Source organism: Haemaphysalis longicornis, unplaced genomic scaffold (assembly GCF_048455015.1).
Source record: "Haemaphysalis longicornis isolate Haplotype H1 unplaced genomic scaffold, Haemaphysalis longicornis Haplotype H1 scaffold_1, whole genome shotgun sequence".
In the NCBI taxonomy this organism is placed as follows: domain Eukaryota; kingdom Metazoa; phylum Arthropoda; class Arachnida; order Ixodida; family Ixodidae; genus Haemaphysalis; species Haemaphysalis longicornis.
Genome location: NW_027526203.1, coordinates 355,481,540 through 355,502,460, shown reverse-complemented (window position 1 = coordinate 355,502,460; position 20,921 = coordinate 355,481,540). Strand labels below are relative to the sequence as shown.

The window sequence follows — 20,921 nt, the reverse complement described above, 5'->3', positions numbered from 1 at the left end:
CAATAATTGCACTACCAGCTGCTGAAACCAACAAAATTGACGTCCTCATTGGACGTGCCTACAAGGCAGCACTACGTCTTCCCCCCAGCACGTCCACTGCCAAACTGGAAGGGTTAGGCCTTCACAGCAAGGCCAGTGAATTAGTTGAAGCTCACCTAATGGGACAATATGAACGCCTCGCTTGCACACCCACAGGGAGACACATACTCAGCAAACTAGGAATAGTATACCACACACTATATCAGGACGCGAAAACAGTTCCCCCTAGTATTCACTCTCATATTGTAGCCAGACCACTTCCCCGCAACATGCACCCCACGTATCCCTCCTAGCGCAGGAAACAACGAGCCCGCGCCTTGCACAAGAAGTACAAAAATGATCCGCAAGTCGTGTACGTCGATTCGACAGAGTATACCACAAGGAGGCTTTCACCGCAATTGCCGTTCAAAATTGCCTCAACACCAGCATTCTCGATTCTATAACAGTCCGGACACCCATCCCAGAACCAGTGGAAGAGGCAGCAATAGCGCTTGCCCTTTCACTCACCACCACACCCGCAACGATCATTACAGATTCTAAAACTTCTCTCCAAAATTTTGCCGCTGGACGCATATCCCTAGCGGCACTCAAAATTTTGCTCAGAAACCCACTGCAATCCCTAGTACAACTGATCTGGACCCCCGCGCATTCTGGGCTCGAGGGAAACGAGCCCGCCCCTGACCTAGCCCGAGGATTTACTATCCGGGCTGGGCCGAACCCGTATCCTTACCACGGAGCCCGGTCCACGCGGGACCATCTGATCGGTTTTCATGATATTACCACCTACTACCTCCTCTCCCGCCGGATCTATCCTCGGGTGAACAAATTGCTCACATTAGAGCAAAATCACGTCTGGCGCCAACTCCAGACGGGAGTCTTTCCCAATCCGGCCACCATGACTCATGTCCATCCGAGCCTTTATCCAACCTCGGCGTGCCCCTTTTATGTGGCGCCCATGCCAACCTGGTCCACATCATGTGGGTAGGGTTGCCACCTGACCGGTTTTGGACCGGCCCGACTGGTTTTTTAGACAGCGGGCCAGTTGCTGGTCTGTACCTAAAACCGGCCCACATTGCCCGGTTTTTTGAGCATTGTGTCGCGAGTATTTCTTTTTGGCCTTTTGTAAGCATCAATACAGAAACTACGACGATTAATATATGTGTCGACAAGCTATGAAAAGACACGCGAGCCGAGAAATTACGTGGCCGGGCGCGATTACTGAGATGGAAAGGGACCAAAGGGAAGAGCAACACAACGAAATGCCGCCGGCACGGTCAGCAAGTGCACTTTTCACTGCAGCACATTCAGAGCAATAACCAAAATCTCAATCACTTTCGGTTCAAACGTTATGTGGATGAAAACGCTACAATAAATGACATTGCAAGTAAAAAAACAAACAAAAGATCGTGGCGTCTGTTTTTTTAAGAAATCCCCCCTCCCCTTCCCCCCCTTCCCAAAGGGCCGGTTTCTTTTTCGGGAAAAGGTGGCAACCCTACATGTGGGCATGCTCCCAGGACCCTTTCCCAGGTGTAATCCCCCCTCTGAGGAGAGGTGGGAAGCCTCGCTTCGCAGCCCTAACCCGGACCTGCAGGTCCGCCTGGCCAAGAGGGCGGAAGAGGTCGCCGGAAGGCACCAGCCAACGGCCAGCATGGGACCACCAACCTACTAAGTCAAGGAGAAGACGTCCAGGAGGGGGCGGGCCTGAAGGCCGTTACCTGCCATCACCATTCGGATATAGTGCCTAGAATATTCTAGGCACTGGACTTCGATTCTATACTTGCATCCAGCGTGGCATGGAACATGCAGCGTGCAGCCTGGGATGACGTATCACGTCATTACGCGCCATTATCTTTCATCGATCCCAACTGCAAATTTAAAATGCCACCAGGACTCTCCAAGCGGGTACAAGCAATTCTACATCGCATACGATTGAATGTCGCATACACGCGCAACTTCCTCTTCAAGATAAAACAGGCTACGTCGCCACTCTGCCCACACTGTGATGTGCGAGGAACTCTGCAGCACCTGCTCTGTGAATATGCTCGATTCGGTGCTCAAAGAGTATCCCTCGCAGTGGCTTTGGGAGTGCCGCTTTCTGTGGACATGCAGCTAAAGGACGTTTTAGGACCATGGGCTTGTCCCAAACGTGCTTTACGGGCTACCAAAGCTATGCAACACACAGGTCTAGACCAGTCGCTGTGAATAACTCGCCGTATATGTACGCATCAACTTCTTGAGCATCATCGCCATCATCGTCATCACGTCATCAACTGGCGTAGCAAGTTAGGCATTTTAGCCCAGCTAACATCGCCAGACTTCATTAAAGATTCTCTCTCTCTCTCTCTCTCTCTCTCGACCCTTCCTCAAAATAAAGTTTATCTCTCTCTCTCTCTCTCTCTCTCTCTCTCTCTCTCTCTCTCTCTCTCTCTCTCTCTCTCTCTCTCTCTCGAGACCTTTCCTCAAAATAAAGTTTCTCTCTCTCTCTCTCTCTCTCTCTCTCTCTCTCTCTCTCTCTCTCTCTCTCTCTCTCTCCATAACAAGGAAAAGTTCCCACACCCAAATTAGGCAATAATTTAGATCATGCTTAACACAGGTTAATGAGCCGCTGAGCCGTCTAAATGAAACGGTTCACTTCAGTGAACGGACCCATTCTGAGCCGCTCACTGGCTCACTTGGCTCACTGAAGTGAGCCGTTTCTCTATGGTTTCGCCCATCTCTAGGTTGTGTCTGTCGTGATTTGAACATCGCGGGTTTTTTTTACTAAAGCTATTTCTTAAAGTTGTTGCTAATACCTGTTACAAAATTTTATTTAAGCAATTACACAATTTTATGTTTATATTACATGAAGGGATTTTTGTGTATGAACTAAATTTTACTGTAGTGTATAAAACATTTAGCGCCATCTGGGAAGATGGAGCCTACTTTTTGTTCAATGGTTCGAGAGAGCCTACAGTAGTCGGGTGTGCTTGTAAACACTCGCCAGATGGAAATTAATGTTTTGAACCTTCGTTTATAGCGTTGCATATTGTAATTGTAACATTTTTCACGCGCGCGCTGCGCCCTTTTTTAACGACAGCGGAATGAAGGCATCTGTTACGCAAATATTGAAGTAAGTGTCGGCTGTTTAAGTTACCGGTGTACTTGTGATCCTGGCAAGTCTCGCGCGTTCGATTCTAAAGCTCTGTGTGTACGGCCAGCGTGTACTTATTTTACGGCTCTCGTTCACATGTAAGTGCATTCGGGTAATTTAACTGCTGAGAGCCAGCGTTACGTAATCCCGCTACGCTTTTATAGTGTCGATAGATCTTTCGTCAGCCATGTATTCCAAACCTGGGCGAAAGCCGCTTGCGCTAACCGAAGCTGAAATCGACGCTGCCGATCGTTCAGCGGTTGCAAGACTTGTACAGTTTTTGGCTCTACATACTAATACTCTAGATAATGCATTGGTCACCACCAGCGCTAGTGAACATTGATTATCGAGTGTTTATGGCTATGAAGAGCGAGCCCTCTGTTCTTCATGGCCATAAACGCATCTCATTTCTGTTGTTGCTGTTGTATACTGTTTCTGTTTTGTTATCTTCAGTAATACTTGGCAGATTGCATTATGCTTATTTTAGCTTGCCTTATTTTCCAGGGAAGTGGAAGGTGTCAAGTCAGCCCTTGCCGGTAAGTCTTATCTCCCCAGCAGCGTCTCTTGGAATTGCGCAGCTGGCGTCTTGGCGCTGTCTCTCAAAACAGCGTGCCGAAGTGTTTTATTTACTTTTCTTTCTGCACTTGCCACGAGTCTTGCGCCTATAGTTTAGCACTGCCTGCGTATTTGAAGGTTTGCATTGAAAAGAGCAGCGTAGCGTTGTGAGTGAAAGAAAGCATTCCCGTGGGCATCGAGTTTCGCTTACCGCTTCTCAGCTATATTGCGTGCTGCAAACGCGCACTTGCGTCTGTTATTTATTTTTGTTGAAGATAAATTAGAGTAACTGTACTGCCTTCCCGTCTGATAATTCTCTATGCCAGCTACCGGCTTTTTTTATTTGTTTTTCAACTGTTTTCAGTATACTGCAACGTTTCTTAGCGTTAATTCAGCGCTGATAACTCTCGGCCTTTACGCCCTCCTACGTTATTTATAACGCGCGTTTACTGTAGAGCACGATTTTCTCTTTCAATCTTATTACGCTGTAATCGTTGGCGACAAGAAAAATACGTCTGTGGAGAGCGGGACCGCGGCGGCATACTGTGACTTGCTGAATGCGAAGGACGAGTTCCAGTTTCTCCGTAGACTGATCCTATGCCGAACTAATGCTTCCTCTGAGAGGTAATTCCATTGGGCTCGTGTTTCGACCACAGCCTTCTTCACTTCACCAAAAGTAAGGAGTAACGATGCTGCTGAGGCATATGCAGCATACAAGCCAAACATGCAATTTATTGAAAAAAAATACCATTGCCTTAATACCCAGCTAGGAGTTAAATCGTGTTTGTCGAAAGCTGCACTTCGCATTGAAGCACAAAAAGGGCTGGAGTAATGTTTTTATGTGCTGACGAGATCTGTGTTGTCTTCAAATAATTTTAATTGCAGCACATCATTGAACCCTTCTGGGCATGTTTTCTTCGTGCTTAAAACTGTCTACAAAAAAAAAACTGTGCAATATACTTTAAAATCAAGCTGGTAAGTTACACTTCAATTAAACGGGTATTCCAAGGAAACGTACCCAATGGCCAAATGTGATATATGCCTGAGTTCAAGCAAAAAAAAAAAAATGCTGGTGTTTTTATTTATATAAAAGGCACATTGTAACTATCATGACCTGCTCCTCGCTGAGTGGGCGATGAGACGCTAATGTTGGAAGCGAAATGATGAGTGGGAACACAATGTTGCTCCTCTTCGGAGCCGCTCCGTGCCAACGAGGGGGTGGGGGGGCGTAGGGAGTGGGAGTGTAATGGTGCTCCTTATGCGAGAGGATGGGGCCAGGTGGGTAGATTGGGAGAGAGAGAGATGAAACATTTATTGAAAATAAAAAGCCTCGACTAGGCTAGAGTCGAAGTACGCACTGTTGTTGTGCCTCTCTAGGAGAGAGGGATCCCTGTCTTTGTGAGGGAGGGACCCCTCTTCCTGGTGCTGCTTCTCACATTTGAAAGAACATGTCTATCACTTGTCATCATGTTCTGTGTTCTTATCAGCCCCTTTTAAAAACGAATTATACCTGCAACTTTCTGGTGTTTTTTCTTTTCAATGACATTTCAAAAAGGTGCGCAATGGCTTAGTGTGGTGAAATAATAATTATAATAAAAATCTTCATACACACACGAAACTCTTTCACTGTGTCGCACAGTCTGGCCTATTGTCACTGTGTACTCAGGCTACAAGTCTTTGGAGCTTGCTGCCACTCGATCAGCTGGTGCAGAATTACCGTTACCGTGACAAGAGAAAGTGTAAAATTACAATATTGCAGCGCATCATTTGGGACATTAGTCATAAGAATCATCACTTGCCTCACCAGAAGAGCAACTGATGGGCTGGCCCCTTGGAAGCTTCGCACACTAAAGGATCGTTCACACTTGCGACAAAGCGACGTGATTTCTGTCGCTGTCGTCGCCCGGCTATCAGTTTTGTCATTTGGTCTTCACTAATTTTTGGTGCTGCCACAAAAAACGCGTCACTTCGTCGCAAGTGTGAACGGGCCTTAAGTGATGCAGCCATTTTTGATGCATCATGCACGTGAAGCAATTAATGATTCAAAGCTAAAAAAAGCAAGAAAATTGCCAACAGAGTCTAAAATTGTAAAAGTTAGTTCACAGAAACATTGGCATATAGCATTACATTTGCAAGAATGTTGCATTTTCATGCTATATCAAATAAGGTCTTGGCAGCAACCGTGCCATATATAGGGCGAGCCCTCGCCACTGTTCATGTACTGCTGTTAGAACGCCATGGTTAAGACCACCCTGGTGTAGCTAAACAATTCCATTTGTTGTAGTACGCACTGTGCATACCTTTGCCCACAATTTCCTACAGTGGAGCCTTGTTTATTAGAACAATATGGAAAACATCAATTCGTGAAGATGCCAGAGCATTGCTGTGTCACTAGTTGCGCTCGCTTAGGTTCATTTTTGGGCAAACCAAATAAACCATTGTTTAGTTAACAGTCGTTCCAGTAAACCAAACGTATTTTTTCTTTCTATTCCTCTTTAGGAATACTAACACCACATTTGTGTTTTTGGTTTTTGCTCTTATGAGTTTCTGCATAAACTAAAATGCACAGAATAAAAAGGCAATGCAGTCAAAATACAAGCTTGGTTTGTGAAAAAAAGACTACTTTGTCTCAATAACAATGGTGCCAACCTTAAAGGAGCACTGACACGAAAATTTTATGTTACACTTTTATTGCTTTTATCGATGCTTAATGGTCTGGCCAACCTGAAACAGCACTTCAAATACTTCAGCGTGCGATAGTTAGTTACATTGAACGGCCTGAAAATCGTTTGTTTCAAATTCCCGCGCTTTCATCCCGAATGGCGCGTATGACAGATTCCTTTCCCTGCCTGACCTCACCGCTTTGTGCGGACGTCACCGGCGCCCGCTTGAGAGGGTGTTGTGCCCGCTCGCCGCTCATGGGGCCGCGCGCGTGAAGTGACGTCACGAGTTTTTGACGAGCGCTGTCGCGTCACTTCTATTTCCTCTCCTGGAGTGATGTCACGCTGATGTCCATTTGCTTAGTGTTGCTCCGCGTGCTGCTCCGTCGGCGCGATAAATGAGATCCAATTGAACTATGTTCTTCGCGTCGCAGGCCGCTCATAATTCAGCCAGGGTATTCTGTTGAATGAAGGAAGCGAACTGTGCAATAATATTAGCGCCGAAAAATGGTGTCAGTGCTCCTTTAATGCAAACTTGAAACAACTGAGCTAGATGTGAAGAAAAATGGATGAACCAGGGGGCCTGACCTGCCACTTTCTCTTTGGGCCCTTATGACATCACAGGGACTTGTCTGTGCAATTAAAGTATTTTGAGCACGTTGGCAGGAACTTGCGGGTTTTTATTGCTATTTTTCTCCTTGTGAACATGGCTTTTTTGTTTTCCTTGTTATAGCTCCAGAAAATATTAACCACTAGGTGGCCCCCGAAGTTCATGTTGGGGATGAAATTCTTATTTGTACTCTACAACACTCGTGGAGACATATACAAGAGACGCATGGGCAGGATAACCCGTCACATGAAAAGTGAAAAGTTCCTGATTAGGCAGGACACGAGGCAGAGCAGCATCTCACCATAACTGTTTACAGCTTGTTTTGAAGTACTGTATTATCCAGGAAGTTTGATTCAGACAATTCAGGGTTATGAGTAATTTGGAAGTACTTGGGCCACTCGAGAGCAGTGGACAGAGAAGGGATGATGATTGTTGTCTACAGTGCCTGCACATCCCAACGGTGGTGGCAGTGGCATGTGTAGGCATCAGTAGCCCCATTGATTGGGCCATGCCCCATGGTCCAACAATATCAGTGGTCAGCAGCAAACTTTATTGATGAGCAGTGCTGGCAGCTGGAAGTGTGTTCAGGGCTGTAATACTCGCCGTTGCTCGTGTTGGTATTTTCCTTGGCTATGAGCAACTGGTGCACAAGTGTCGGGTATTAAAGCAGCAACAAAACCTTGGAATGTTCTGCGTTAATGCTGAGTTTAGCACAGAGTGATTAGGTGACATTTGGTTCCTAAGATGCTTTTGTGGTCGCACATTCACTTGGGTGATAATCTTCATGACATGCAAGTGTAGAGTGTGTACTTTGTTGGTGTAGCTAAAGGAATTATTTTTACATTCGCCAAGGGATTTTATGGCGACTAATTTTTCAACCTGCCTGATGGTTCAGATATTTTTATTGGAACTGTGTAGGGACATATTAGTGATTTTTAGGGCTTGATTTTTTGAACTGCATTATTATTTAGACTTTTTACTGTCCCCATCATGTCTAGAAAATTGCTCATCGGCTGTATTTTCAGTGCTTCTCTATTTGCAGTCATTCTCTTTGGTGGGGATTGCGCCAAACCTGAGGTGTCACATGAGCTCACCAGTCCTGCATGGCAGCTGACAGCAGCGTGCTTTGCATTGTTGCTCCTTTAACACCCAACATCAACGTGCTTCCATCAAACCTCACAGCAGTGCAGTTTACTCTGTCATGTGCAATGATTGCAGATGCCTTATCTTACTCAGAGTGCTTCATTGCAGGTAGTTGAAAGGTGAAAGAAAATATGTTTGAAGCTCATCTCTCTTTTGATGGTTGGAGGTAAGTCCCTTCATCGGCTTTTTGCAAAAAGCCAACGAAGGGACTCAGTTGGAGGCAACTTGGCAGCTAACAGCTCGTGACGTGATTTTTTTGCAGCTGTAATATTCGATGTCTGTACTACCTCCAGTTATTGTTTAGTACAGTGTGATAGCATTAGTTAGATTAGTCCCCAACCTCCTTATTTTCTTCTGGTTTTGTTGTTTGAAGACGTTGGAACTGTTAATTAACACCGAACGGATATATGGGCTACACGGTTATGTGTTTGTGTGTGCACACGCACCAACGTAACGTTCTTCTCATTAAAAAAAATAGGCACTCTCGCAGTGCAATCGTTTGTTTTATTACTTGCGAAATGGACAACGCTTGCATTTATTTCATTGAAAACTAACGTGTAAGGTATCTCAGATGATACTCATTGCCAAAGGTTGGCAGTGTTGCATAAATTATGGATGCCTCGTGCTACTCTGGGTCAGCCTGATGCATTTTAAGGAGTCTCCCTTTCTTAGCTTGTAATTGAAAGTGAGACGCTAAGAAAATAAGAAGTCATGAATTTGCTCCTGGCAGCGATGGGCAGTAGAGTTTTGGCTGATAGCTTGTAGTGGGCCCTCTTCAAGGTTTAGAGCAGTGCATAACTTCAGTGTTCACCTCAACGTGCTCTGTCCTTCTTGGAGTGCTATGCTGCGCCTTTCAGGCATTTTTGATTTGTTGACCCTGTGTCTCTCCTAGAGCGTTCTATCTCTTTGTGTGATGTACTGCCATACTCAGTAGGGCTTTTTGTTGTTTTTATCACATGTGCAGAAGACAATCCTCGGAACGCAAGGGCTTTCCAGCTTCGCGCACGGCTTTGTTGGCTGTTAGAAGAGTTGCTCCTGACAGACTTGGAATTTGCGCTGGACAAAAAAGTAGAGCAAGAGCTATGGAACAGCGCTTTCCGGAACCCTATTGCAGCATTTCAGTCCAAGCCAGCTGAGAAAAAGGTATGCAATAAGTGCTTTGACTTAATGCTTTAATGTGGGCTGTGTGTGTGGATGGGGGGTGGGGGGTCATATGCTTTGTGAACAACCTCGTATCTGGGTTCTGTGTTCTGTTTGCAAGCCTCGTTTTGCATACGACTTCACGCAGGACAGAGCGAATGGCGAGTCGCACACAACACTGTCAACACTGTTGGAAACAGCCAGTGGCTTCTACCTTCAGGTACGTAGGTTTTCTTCCACACTTGTATTGCACCTGCCTGCCTAATGACAGGCAGAAAAAAATTGCAGGAGCTGGTGGAATAACAGCTGCAAAAGTGTTGTTTATTTGTGCCCCTGGCCCTGTCCCTGGTCGAACTTTGGCGCAACTTTGACGAAGTCCAAAGGATTACTTGAAGGTGTAAGGAACGGCTATGGGCAGAATGAAAAAAAGTAGAACAAAAAGCAGCGAGTAAAACCTCTAAGGGGAGCAACTGTGAAGAGGTTTCTAATTAGGCAGAGATTGGAAAATAGAAAAAAAAAATTAGCTTCATCGTAAATTTCTTTTAGCTGAAGTTTGTTATATTGAGGTTTTACTGAATTGCTTTTGTGAACGTCCTATTTTCACAATTTATGATTTTCACAGTATGAACTCAATAGCATCATTGTCAGTGCAATTTCTGTATCCACTTACGCTTAGCTTCTCAGTGCCTTTATTTTCCATCTTTTCCCCTGCAGTTCAGTCGTGTGTCAAACATGGAATGGCTGAAATTGACTTTAGGCCGAAATGGAGTGCCTCGTGGTCAATTCTAAGCCAGTCTCTGCATTTGAAGTTTTCCTTCGTGCACATGATAGGTTGAAACAAGCAGTTGAGTGCTCTTTTTGATGTCCACAGTATCGTACAAAGCTAGAGAATAGGCTGGCACTGGATACAACTCATTTCTAGTTGTACTGATAGGTCACTTGCTTTGCAGTGTGCCCTTGGCAGGTCATTATTTGTGGGGTGTTAACTCCCTTTCCATTGCTCCGGGCAATTTTTTTTAAGGGGGGGGGAGGTGCTGCGCTTTGCCAGTAACTCGAGCTTTAGTTTCTTGGCTCTCTTCTTTTCTCACCTCCAAAATCACCATTTATGTTGCAGTCGTCTCGTAGTTTTCTGTACTTCTTGTAATGGCAAGAGGCTCGTCACATAATAGGAAGGTACACAGTTTAGCATTTTATGGAGACAGCCATCAATGGTTTATTATAGGGGGTGCTTTTTCTCTTTCTGTGCTTATCCCTGTGTATCATTGGTCCATGCTGTATGATTACTGAGCACATATCCGAAAAACAATGCTTTGACAGTCCAGAAGTTCTGAGTATTGGACCGATGCGCAATGCTTTCAATACTAAAGAACATTCTTTCTTACCAACTGTACCAACTAGCTGCGCCAACTAGCTGTACCGAATGCTGTACCAACTAGCCTCTACGCAAGCCTTTGTCATCTGTGCTTGATTGCAATTCGGTGACTTTGCAATTTGTGGCTGGCAGAAGGAGCAAGGGCTGTTTTCTTTTTAAGAAAAACATTTTGCTTGAGCTGCTTGGCTTCTTTTGAGTTGGTGGTGCAGGACTATTGCACGAACATAAGTTCTTGTTCTAGCCAGCACTTAAGCTATCGCTTATGTGACAGGCTGTTGTAACAAGTCACTCGTGTGACAAAAGCCAGACACAAATTATAGCATTTTATGTCAACCTGTTTAGTGTCAAATGTTTACGTTAAGGATAAGCTACTGCGTATAAGCTGTTAATATCTGAAGGAAAAGAAAATTAACAGCGACTTATCTTGCATAACTAACGAACCACCCGAATATGCATTACCTTTTATGTCAAAGCAAATAAAATGCATTAGGTTGAATGCGGTGGTGTTTACACCTGTTGGTGTAAACGGTGGTGTTTTACACTGTATTTACACCTGGCTTGTTTTTGTTACGGTTCGAAGTAGGCGTATGCTCTACAAACAGGGTCATGTAAGAAAATGTCGCTTACGCTAATCGGCCAGTGTCGAGTGAGACAACCACAAAGCGCCGGACTGCTGTGCAGCTATAACAAGCATAGTGCGCGCAGTGCCAGCAACCGAATGCACTGGTACTACTATGTTTACGTGGGCTTTCATAACTTCCATTGTTTACCCCACCATTCTTGCTGCTATAAGATGAGTATGCATTACATTTAAGTGAAAATAGCTCGCTCTGCAAGCTTATGAGCCATGCCTTACTTGCATTTGCTTTTGCTGGCCAATGGCACAGCTGTGCATATTACGCCGTAGGTTCTAGTGTGAGAAATGAGCGAGTGAGTCGCATGGCCATTCCCTTTTTCCTTAATTATATGGCTTATTGGAGCGAAGTTTATGTTAAAAGTGATGTCAGTATGATTCTAACGAGGCAATCTTTCGAATGAACCAGACTTGTGTTTTGGCTGCATGGCCCCTTTAATTATTCTACTAGGGTATAGTGTGTTCTGGCATACATGTTAAAAAACTGAGTTGCTTTCATTGGTTGGTCAGTAAGAGCTTCAGGGACCATAAAATGCCTTAGTGGACTGTGCATCTCCATTTGGATACAGTTTGCCTGGTGCAATATTTAAAAGTGAGCCCTCGAGATTAAACTAAGTGAATTAGTAATTGACTGCCCTGTTTTCTTTTTTCCTCTCTCTTGGTTGCCTTGATTTCAGCTTTTCCAGAAGCTCTGCTCTGTGTACAATGTGAGCTTGAGGTGCCACTTCCATGAAGCAGACTTTGGCATCTTTCACTGTAAGTGAACTTTGAGTAGCGAATGTTTTAAATGGAGTGGAAAACAGTAGGAAGGCGTGCTTCTTTTTCTCTTCTTGCAGTGGATGAGCCAGAAGAAGAGGAGAATGCTGCAGAGTCAGAGACTGAAACTGACATTGAGAAGCCAAAGAAGTCCTCTGTCTTGTATATTTGTCAACATTGCTTGGTTCACCTTGGAGACATTGGCAAGTTTTCTGCAAACAGCTAAGGATTATGATTGCATTTCTGTATAATGTTATTATTTCTATGAAAATTGCTTCGTTTCTGCAATTCCACTAGTCTTCTGCCAGATAATTCTTGTTCAACTTAATCGGGCATAATACTTAGAAATTTTTAGAAAGGGAAGGACAGCTAATAGGTCCAAAATGGGCAAATATTTGCTATGTTTCAAACGGGTTGAAAGGGTCATATTTTGCTTCTTATGGAGTTAATTCCTGTGCTTGGTGTCTGGTTAACAAAAGTGAGGTGGTTCAGTTGTTATTGCCCTGCTCCACTTTCACGCCTTTCCTTCATGGCTTCGTGTTCTGTGGGCTTGTACGTGCATGTGCAGTGCTGTAGCAAAAAGCCTGATAAAACAGTCCCACTGAGGGAACAGTGTAGTGTTGCATGTGTTAAGTGCGAAGTTTTTTTAATTGAGCACACTTCTTTTTACAGTAGACTTCAGGTTAACCATGTTTGTTTCGGCAAATGTCTTTATAAATTTCACAATTTTTTTTTTTTACAGATTGATTTAAACGGGGGTGGGGTTATGTTTGCCACTTCTTACATAGCTTAGCCAAAATAATATTTGCGTCTATGCACAGCCATAACTTCAGCTAAAACAAAAAAATATCTCAGCTCTGATTTCCTTGAGAAACCAAATATGTATTCTGCAATGACTCCACTCTGAACAATGCACGGTCGGATCTTGTAAAGCATTTATCTTTGACAGATAAGGTACAGTAGAGATTGGAGATGCATGTATTTCTGAATAGGCAGCGCAGAAATTGTTAACCCACTTGTCCAAGCTTCCAAAATGTCTACAACCTGCAGGACAGTGCAAGTGACCACAAATACATGTTCATTTTCATTAATTGTTTCTAATTCACTGTGAGCTTCTCAAATACCCTTTCTTGAACTGATTTCAATTAGGTATAATGGAAGAAATAGCACTGAACTTAACCCGACGACCATAGCATAAAAAGAAAAAAGAACACACAAAATGAAAGATGCGCTACTAGCAACTGTGAAAAGTTTAATAAAAGAGACAACATATAAATACCCCTGCCACCTCGTATCACTTCCCAGTGCACACGCGAGTCATATCACTTCATACAACAGTTTTTTAGATATCGAGTCTTTCTTTCCAGCAATGAGACTGACGGAGCGCTGACGCCCTCACCTTCTAGGCCAGAAACCATAGAAAATGCTTCGCAGATTTCCCTTGCAACTCTGTCCCGTGATTTGAAGAGCACCTTCGTGCTTGGGAAATCTGGAGTGCATTTGCACTAGGTGGAGCGCTGTGCCAGATTGCCAGGAATATCCGTCTGCTGCCAGAGCGCATGGTGCTCCTTCAGCCTTCATTCAGACATCGTCCTGATTGCCCTATGTATGCCTTTTTGCAAGTAAGCGGGACCTTGTATACAATGCCAACAGAGCACTTCACAAACTTGCGCATGTGCGCAACACCACAACCAATATCTCTACTAGTGCCCATTTTCTTGGCCTCCAGCGCTTTATCTACCAGATTGCACATGCTTCCAAGCTTATCTGGCGCAGAACAAACTACCTGTACCTCATGTCTGCCCCCGATTTTTTTTCAACCGATGGGACAAACCATGAATATACTTTATCACCACCGCACGTCTATCTGGTTTCTCACATGTCGATTCTTTTCTATAAACAACAACGGACATAACCGTTCTTGCAACAGAACCAATCAAAGATACCGGATAGCCACTTTTTCTGAGCCTGGCTGTTTGGATGTCAAGGCTTTTGCCCATGACATGATACACGATTTTTTTATTGTTTGCATTAGACAAGCTCTGGCTATGCCTCACTTTACTAATTTACTATGCGCAGAATCAAAAGGAAGCAGCTGTTTTTCTCCCCTAGTATGGTTACACCAGCAAGTGTGCCCCTGTTTGAACTTAAGCCTTAAGTTTAAGTATTGAAGACAGTTATCTGTGGGCAATTCAAACGTGAAATCCAACCCCTCATGCACTGCTTTAAACATATCCAACACATTCTGGACAATGCCATCAGTATCATCTCTAGAAGCCACGCACACAAGGAAATCATCCACGTATCTGGAGCATCTAACCACACCAACATTCTTAAGGCTCCCCTCCAACACACGGTCTCCCTGTGCCAAATAGATGTCGCACAGAACAGGTGCAATGCAGGAGCCAATGCTGATACCATCTTTTTGTACCAACAAGGCACCATCAAACTCAATGTACAAGGAGTTTAGGTACAGGCCTAACAGGTTGAGAAAATATCTGGTACTCATAGCGCATTCATTTTGAAATCTAACGCATCCGTAGGCATCAATGCATTGTTCTACCGCTGCCATAGTGGCAGGGCGCGGCACACTATAAAAAAGGTCCAAAACATCGATAGAGAAGCACGACACAGGTGTACACTCCTTTAGAAAATTCTGCGCCAGATAAGCTTGGAAGCATGTGCAATCTGGTAGATAAAGCGCTGGAGGCCAAGAAAATGGGCACTAGTAGAGATATTGGTTGTGGTGTTGCGCACATGCGCAAGTTTGTGAAGTGCTCTGTTGGCATTGTATACAAGGTCCCGCTTACTTGCAAAAAGGCATACATAGGGCAATCAGGACGATGTCTGAATGAAGGCTGAAGGAGCACCATGCGCTCTGGCAGCAGACGGATATTCCTGGCAATCTGGCACAGCGCTCCACCTAGTGCAAATGCACTCCAGATTTCCCAAACACGAAGGTGCTCTTTAAATCACGGGACAGAGTTGCAAGGGAAATCTGCGAAGCGTTTTCTATGGTTTCTGGCCTAGAAGGTGAGGGCGTCAGCGCTCCGTCAGTCTCATTGCTGAAAGAGAGACTCGATATCTAAAAAACTGTTGTATGAAGTGATATGACTCGCGCGTGCACTAGGAAGTGATACGAGGTGGCAGGGGTATTTATATGTTGTCTCTTTTATTAAACTTTTCACAGTTGCTAGTAGCGCGTCTTCCGTTTCGTGTGTCCTTTTTTCTTTTTATGCTATGGTCATCGGGTTAAGTTCAGTGCTATTTCTTCCATTATGTCTAGATACCAACTAGCCCAACACCAAGCTTTATTGAATTCAATTAGGTAAGTGAAGTTGCACGTAAACAAAACTTTTTTTGGGGTTACCTCAAGCTTTGTTGACTTGCTGTTTCACTGTATTTCTTTGTGCCCCGGTTCTACTCCTTCAAGCTTTCTTCTCAAATGAATTAGTAATTTGGGAAGAGAATGGGTATGCGAAGCTCTAGGATAAGTTTGATTCAAGTCTTTGCATTTATCCTGGCATTGTTGCTTTACAGTTTAATGCTTTTACGTCAGAGTGGTTTGACTGATTTTCATTCTTGTTCCCTGTGTTCATCTAATACTTTTGTGTATGTGTGCGTGTGTTTGTGCAGCGCGCTACCGCAGTCAGTCACTCCAGGCTGAAAACTTCTACCGCCATGCTGTTGAACTGGGACCACAAAATGGTGTGTATCCCTTGAGCCCTTTTCTGGATAATAGAATGAAAAGAGCTGTGTGTCGACATGACAGACTGGGCAGCAAGGCTTAAAGGGACAGTGAAGTTATTTGTAACTATTGTGGGATTACTAGCGCAAATTGTAATTTGGAGTCTCTAGGCCATGTTTCGACCACACTCGCTGCATTTACGCGACTTTATACAGTAGAAAAATCAATTAGAAAATGCTGTCCTCCTCTCTGTAGCCTCCTTGCCGATTTCCTATGACGTTTCGTATGACGTCAAAACGAGATTGCTTGGCTTGAATGCGCTACTGCATGGCTCGCCGACCCTCCAATACAATCAAGTCAGCCCAGCGTTTAGTCGACCGGCCGCTGGCGGGTCGTTACAATTGTTTGCTCAGTTGAAAATAAGCGACAACACGTTTGTGCCTGGAAGAATGTGCCTTTAGTTTGTTAGTTTTTAGGCTGTATCAAGCTCTAAGTCCAAGTCGCTCTTCACAAGCACACATGCGATGCTTCATTTCATTTCATTCTCATTTATTCAACCTTAAGGGCCCGAAGGCATTACAAGTACATCGAAGTTGAAGCTTCACTGGATGGTGCGCTTGTAGAAAAACCTAAGGCCAATTGAAGGCTGGAGAAGAGTCAACGAAGTTAATATAGGTGCTAAGCAATTAAAATCAACCGAAACTTTAATTGTACAGTGTAAAACCAAGGTGTGAGAAGCACTTTTTGTGCTGGGTAAAGTAGCACAGTGGTCAGCAGCACGACCGTACATCTGCGAACGCTTTTCCGCCTAAGGAATGCAGCCCCTAGAGATGAGATATTTGTGCAAATTTGGGCAACACTTACTGCATGAGTGCTATTCAAAAAATCGTAATTAAGTTGCTTGGAATGCTAAAACTAACTAAAAATGTAGACTGGCTATACATTATATACTTTATGCTTCCGCCCCTTGCAGCGTTAGCTTATGGCCGAATGGTCTGGAGCCTTAGATCCGTTGTTTTACATTTAGCTAGTTCAAATTCCTGATAGCACGTTTTCTTTCTTTAAGTTGACTTATTTGTTTTTGGGCTACATTTTTTATACAGAGTTCACCATTCTTGCGCTGTAACATTCATTGCTCCACGAGTGAGTAGGCAGAACGTGTGCAGACTGACACTGATGCGCTGGCGAGTTCTTGTTGGCGTGGTGTTGTCATAAGCACAGACAGCTTGCGGGCACAGTCCCGAATCAGCCGACCCTTGGCCTGGTGCAAACACGCCTTCTACGATACAGGCACGAGCCAGGCAAGCTATAAAGGGGGGGAAAAACGCATTGCATTTGAGCATCTGCGGTGATGCGGAGGGCGTTCATCCACTGCGTACGCCTTAGCTAGTGATTGCTACGATTCCAAGCTGTCCTGGTAAGCTTATCTAACGCATATTACTGCCGACAACATGGCAGAAGTGCGATATGCCTATTACTGAGATATCGAGAATGCCCAGCCAATGATAACAACGGATGCCAAGCATGCTGTTCCACAGAACTGAATTTGAAACTGGTTTGAATTGTAATCTTGGACATCACCCAATCACATTGCATCCCGTACGGACGTCTCTGCTTTAGTTGGTGCGGCCGCCGCAGACTGCCCATGGTAGTTTTTCTTCTTTCGGGCTTTATAATATAAATATCGCTTTATCGAACGGATAAACGATGAAAAGTGTGTTTTTTTGAGCCAGTCTATGCAATGCAAGCAATAACAAGACCTTGACAAATTCACTACAATGTCCCTTTTTAAAGGAGTAGTGACGCAAAATTTCAAAGATGAAATAACTATTCAAAATGCTTCCTTTTAATCAGGAGATATCTCCCAGCAAGTTTCAACAGTAACCGTTCAGTATAACATATTTAAAATCCATTTTAACCTTTGCCCACACGAGAAAGCTCAGAGCGGGCCAGCATGACATCATCTGCTCGTTGCCCAAAACTGCCGATGTCGAGGCTCCCGTGATGTAGCCAACACGCTGGCTCCAGTTGGTGCGCGCTGCTACGCCGTGTGTTTCACGTCATGGTTTTGGGACTGACGTCATGCTGCCCGGGCGCGTGGGGATGGTGAAGACCTCGGCCGGTCTGGGTGCGCGCGTCCAGGCCGGCCGCGGTGCAACAAGAATGGTGACGTCAGGGGAGCCCTCCTGTCATGGCAGCCACTCAGTGTTCTTTTTGTCAAAACCGAAGCTGATACAAGTAAACGACGCCGTAAATGATTGTTTACGCTGCAATCGACGGTCTAATGTGCCATTCTATGTTAGTGGGCTAATAGGCACCCATTGCAGCGAAAAAAACGTAACAAAAATTTCATGTCAGTACAGGTATTTTGTTAGATGAGCCTTTAGAAGCAGGATTTTATCGCTTCCTCTGTACATGTCAAATCATTGTATATTCATGCCACCTGGTCATGGAAGCATTCAGAGTTTTGGATTCTATCAGTTCTAAATTTTTGTTGCCCATGCGTTTTCATTTTGAAGGGTAATCAGAAATAAAAATTTATGCTGTTACGTAATTTCTGTGCTGCAAATAGGCTATTTTGATAAGTGTCATCGATTGGCCCCGAATGCCTGATTTTGAGCTGAGTTTGTTGTTTGGCATCTTTACGAAAACTTCCTTGGGAATTTGACTCATGTATTTACAGGCATATATTTTCGGGCACAGAAACACGGTCTGACTACTTTACCTGGAGTGTGTAGCCCATGTTCTGAGTTTTTTTCTAAATAATTTACACCACACCCATTTTTGAGCAAATCAAGAAGTTTTAAAAGCTTCATTTTCCTTTCACTAATGATCTGCCCCTGCACAATTTTTGACATCAGCTGTGACAATGCACTTGTAAGTCTGCGGGGCAAAATTTATAATTGCGAGTACTTGTGTACGATGTAAATGAGGGCTGAAGTAAAATCAAGTAAAAATTGAGAGGAAATATAGAAGTTAAAATTCAGAAGTTGTCAAATTGTGTTGTGTTCTTGAGCCTTTGAAATTTCAGTAATGAATGGGAAACAGACAGTTTGGTCATTGGTCATTGTTTATAAGTGCACAATAGTGTTCATGGCGAAAATGAGTTTAGGGTATAATTAAAGGGAGCACTCGTCCTGAGGTTGTTTTTATTATTTTTGATTCTATGTACCTGAGGTTTTCACATTAGGTTAATTATATTATGCTGAGCATGAATGTGCAGTGAACTTTTGCCTAAGTGGCACTAGCTTGGACTTGAGCATTATTATGCCAGTCCTTTGTGCCAAAATTTTTTATGGTCTAGCTATTGAACACTGGCACACATTGTATCCATTTGTGCTCTAGGTGAACTTAGGGGTGCAAATACACCACAGCAGCAATTTTGAACTTTTTCATTACAAAAGCTATAAACATATCAAATATCAGTTAGGGAAATACTATTCTTTTGGTGAAATGAACTGCCCAGTATATTATATTCACACAAAAAGAAGAATGTTACATTTTTGTGGTTTGTTGCACTGGCCAGCTGTTCTTTTGAAATGCAGCGAGAATTATACTCAGTGCATTGTGAGACAGTGCGGGCAGCAGTTGGCCTTGCGGTTAAAAAATTAGTTCTGAGATAACAAGGCAAGGAGTTTTAAACCTTTGCGAAAATGGTCAGCTAGAAATCTTTAGAGTGTGGAAGCTCATTAAAATATTTTAAAACATACTGCAATATTTTGCAAGTATCTGCTTTCGGATTTGCAGATTGGAAATTAAATTACTGCATAGATGTGATTTTTTGCCAAATTTTTATCTCTCCATACCGATGTCTTCCTTCAACTGAAGCATGCATATCAGTTATACCTGCTGGGGCTGAGTGTGATGATAGCATTGAGCTACTTGAATATAAGACAACCACTTTATTCACTGGATGCAGTTAGAAAATGCTGGTATACGCAGCCTTTGTTACATGTCAGAGAGAAGAGAGTAGCTTGAATGTCATGTGGTGTTCTCAGTCATAATTCTCATCATAAATGTTGTGCTAACCCTGTCAAAACCAGGGACTTTGGTGGGAACCTTTTGTTTCAGGACCTGTGAAGGCTTTTAGGACCTGCGAAGTTGTATGGACTCATGTTAGCATGCTGTATTTAGCTGTCATGTGCATGTGCTAACAAAAAGGCAATCAAAGTCAAGAACTAATGGCTGTCACTCATGGCTGGAAGCATCTCGAATTTTGACCTTGTTTGTGTTCTGCCTTTCAGGGCATCCGTACAACCAGATCGCCCTTCTTGAGGCAGCTAGCGGGGAGAAACTTTCGGCCGTCTTCTTCCATGTGCGCAGTCTGGCACTGCAGCACCCATTCCCGGCAGCCGCTACCAACCTTTCCAAGCTCTACTCCAAGATGGTCTCGGATGTGTGAGGAGGCTTTCTCTTGCTGAGTGTTCGCTTTCATTCAGTGTTGATAAGCGCGATGCGCCTTGCTTGAAGGGTGCGCACAGTAAACCAGCCTGCAGGGACATCAGAACTAAAAAGTAAATGAGCCACCAGTTGTTTCCGTAGCAACAGAGAGGCTTTTAACAGTGGAGCTGTTTAAGCTTGAGCTTGGTCTGGTGGCGTTAGCCAAAAAAAATACCAACATAAAGAACTCCTTAACGCCTTACTGCATGATTTTTTTTTTTGCGTGAAAAAATTGCAGTAGCCTTGATTTGTAACACAAACACCCAAACTGAGCTTAGTTTTTAAAAATAATGCGCTGTTTAGAATTTTTACAGCTTTCTCTTGGCATATCACATATGATAGATACACCATGCAGTTATGAGTAATATTTTTGGACATGAAGAAAAACATAAAAGGCAAAGAGAAAAGAGAGGCGGGATTGAAAAACGAATAGAAAGTTGATGAAATATCATTTATTGCACAAAGGTGCTGCAGTTTCTCTGACACTTCATCACTAATGCAATTTCAGGGTGAGGATGATGCCGTTGCGGCTTGATGATGACGCAGCAGAAACATGATGATGTCATGTTGAAGCTGCAGCGCTATCATTTGGGAACTTTTGGCACGGTTGTAATACCATTTTCATTTTTTCTCGCAACGTGACGTTGGGATTTTTGAGTCAGGGCGGCTAACTGCATACCCCTAACTGCATAGTGTATCATTTGTGATACGTGTCTAAATGTAGTCTTTGCGGTTCATAATTTCAAAGATATTG

General features: G+C 43.8%; 1 protein-coding gene across 2 annotated transcripts in view; it reads left to right on the top strand.

Moving 5' to 3' along the window:
- The first annotated feature begins 2,962 nt into the window (after positions 1 to 2,962).
- Positions 2,963 to 20,921, top strand: part of LOC144154939 (nonsense-mediated mRNA decay factor SMG7-like) — an 81,957-nt gene continuing 63,998 nt past the window's right edge. Inside the window, exons 1-8 of one of the 2 annotated variants that reach the window (XM_077686081.1) lie at positions 2,963 to 3,148; positions 3,674 to 3,705; positions 9,102 to 9,280; positions 9,426 to 9,497; positions 11,961 to 12,039; positions 12,120 to 12,242; positions 15,676 to 15,747; positions 19,972 to 20,125. In XM_077686081.1, the coding sequence (XP_077542207.1) occupies positions 3,120 to 3,148; positions 3,674 to 3,705; positions 9,102 to 9,280; positions 9,426 to 9,497; positions 11,961 to 12,039; positions 12,120 to 12,242; positions 15,676 to 15,747; positions 19,972 to 20,125 (740 nt within the window). In that variant the 5' untranslated portion in view covers positions 2,963 to 3,119. Of the gene's footprint in view, positions 3,149 to 3,180; positions 3,268 to 3,673; positions 3,706 to 9,101; positions 9,281 to 9,425; positions 9,498 to 11,960; positions 12,040 to 12,119; positions 12,243 to 15,675; positions 15,748 to 19,971; positions 20,126 to 20,921 lie in introns of those variants that run through there. The other variant, XM_077686083.1, reaches the window with a different exon arrangement.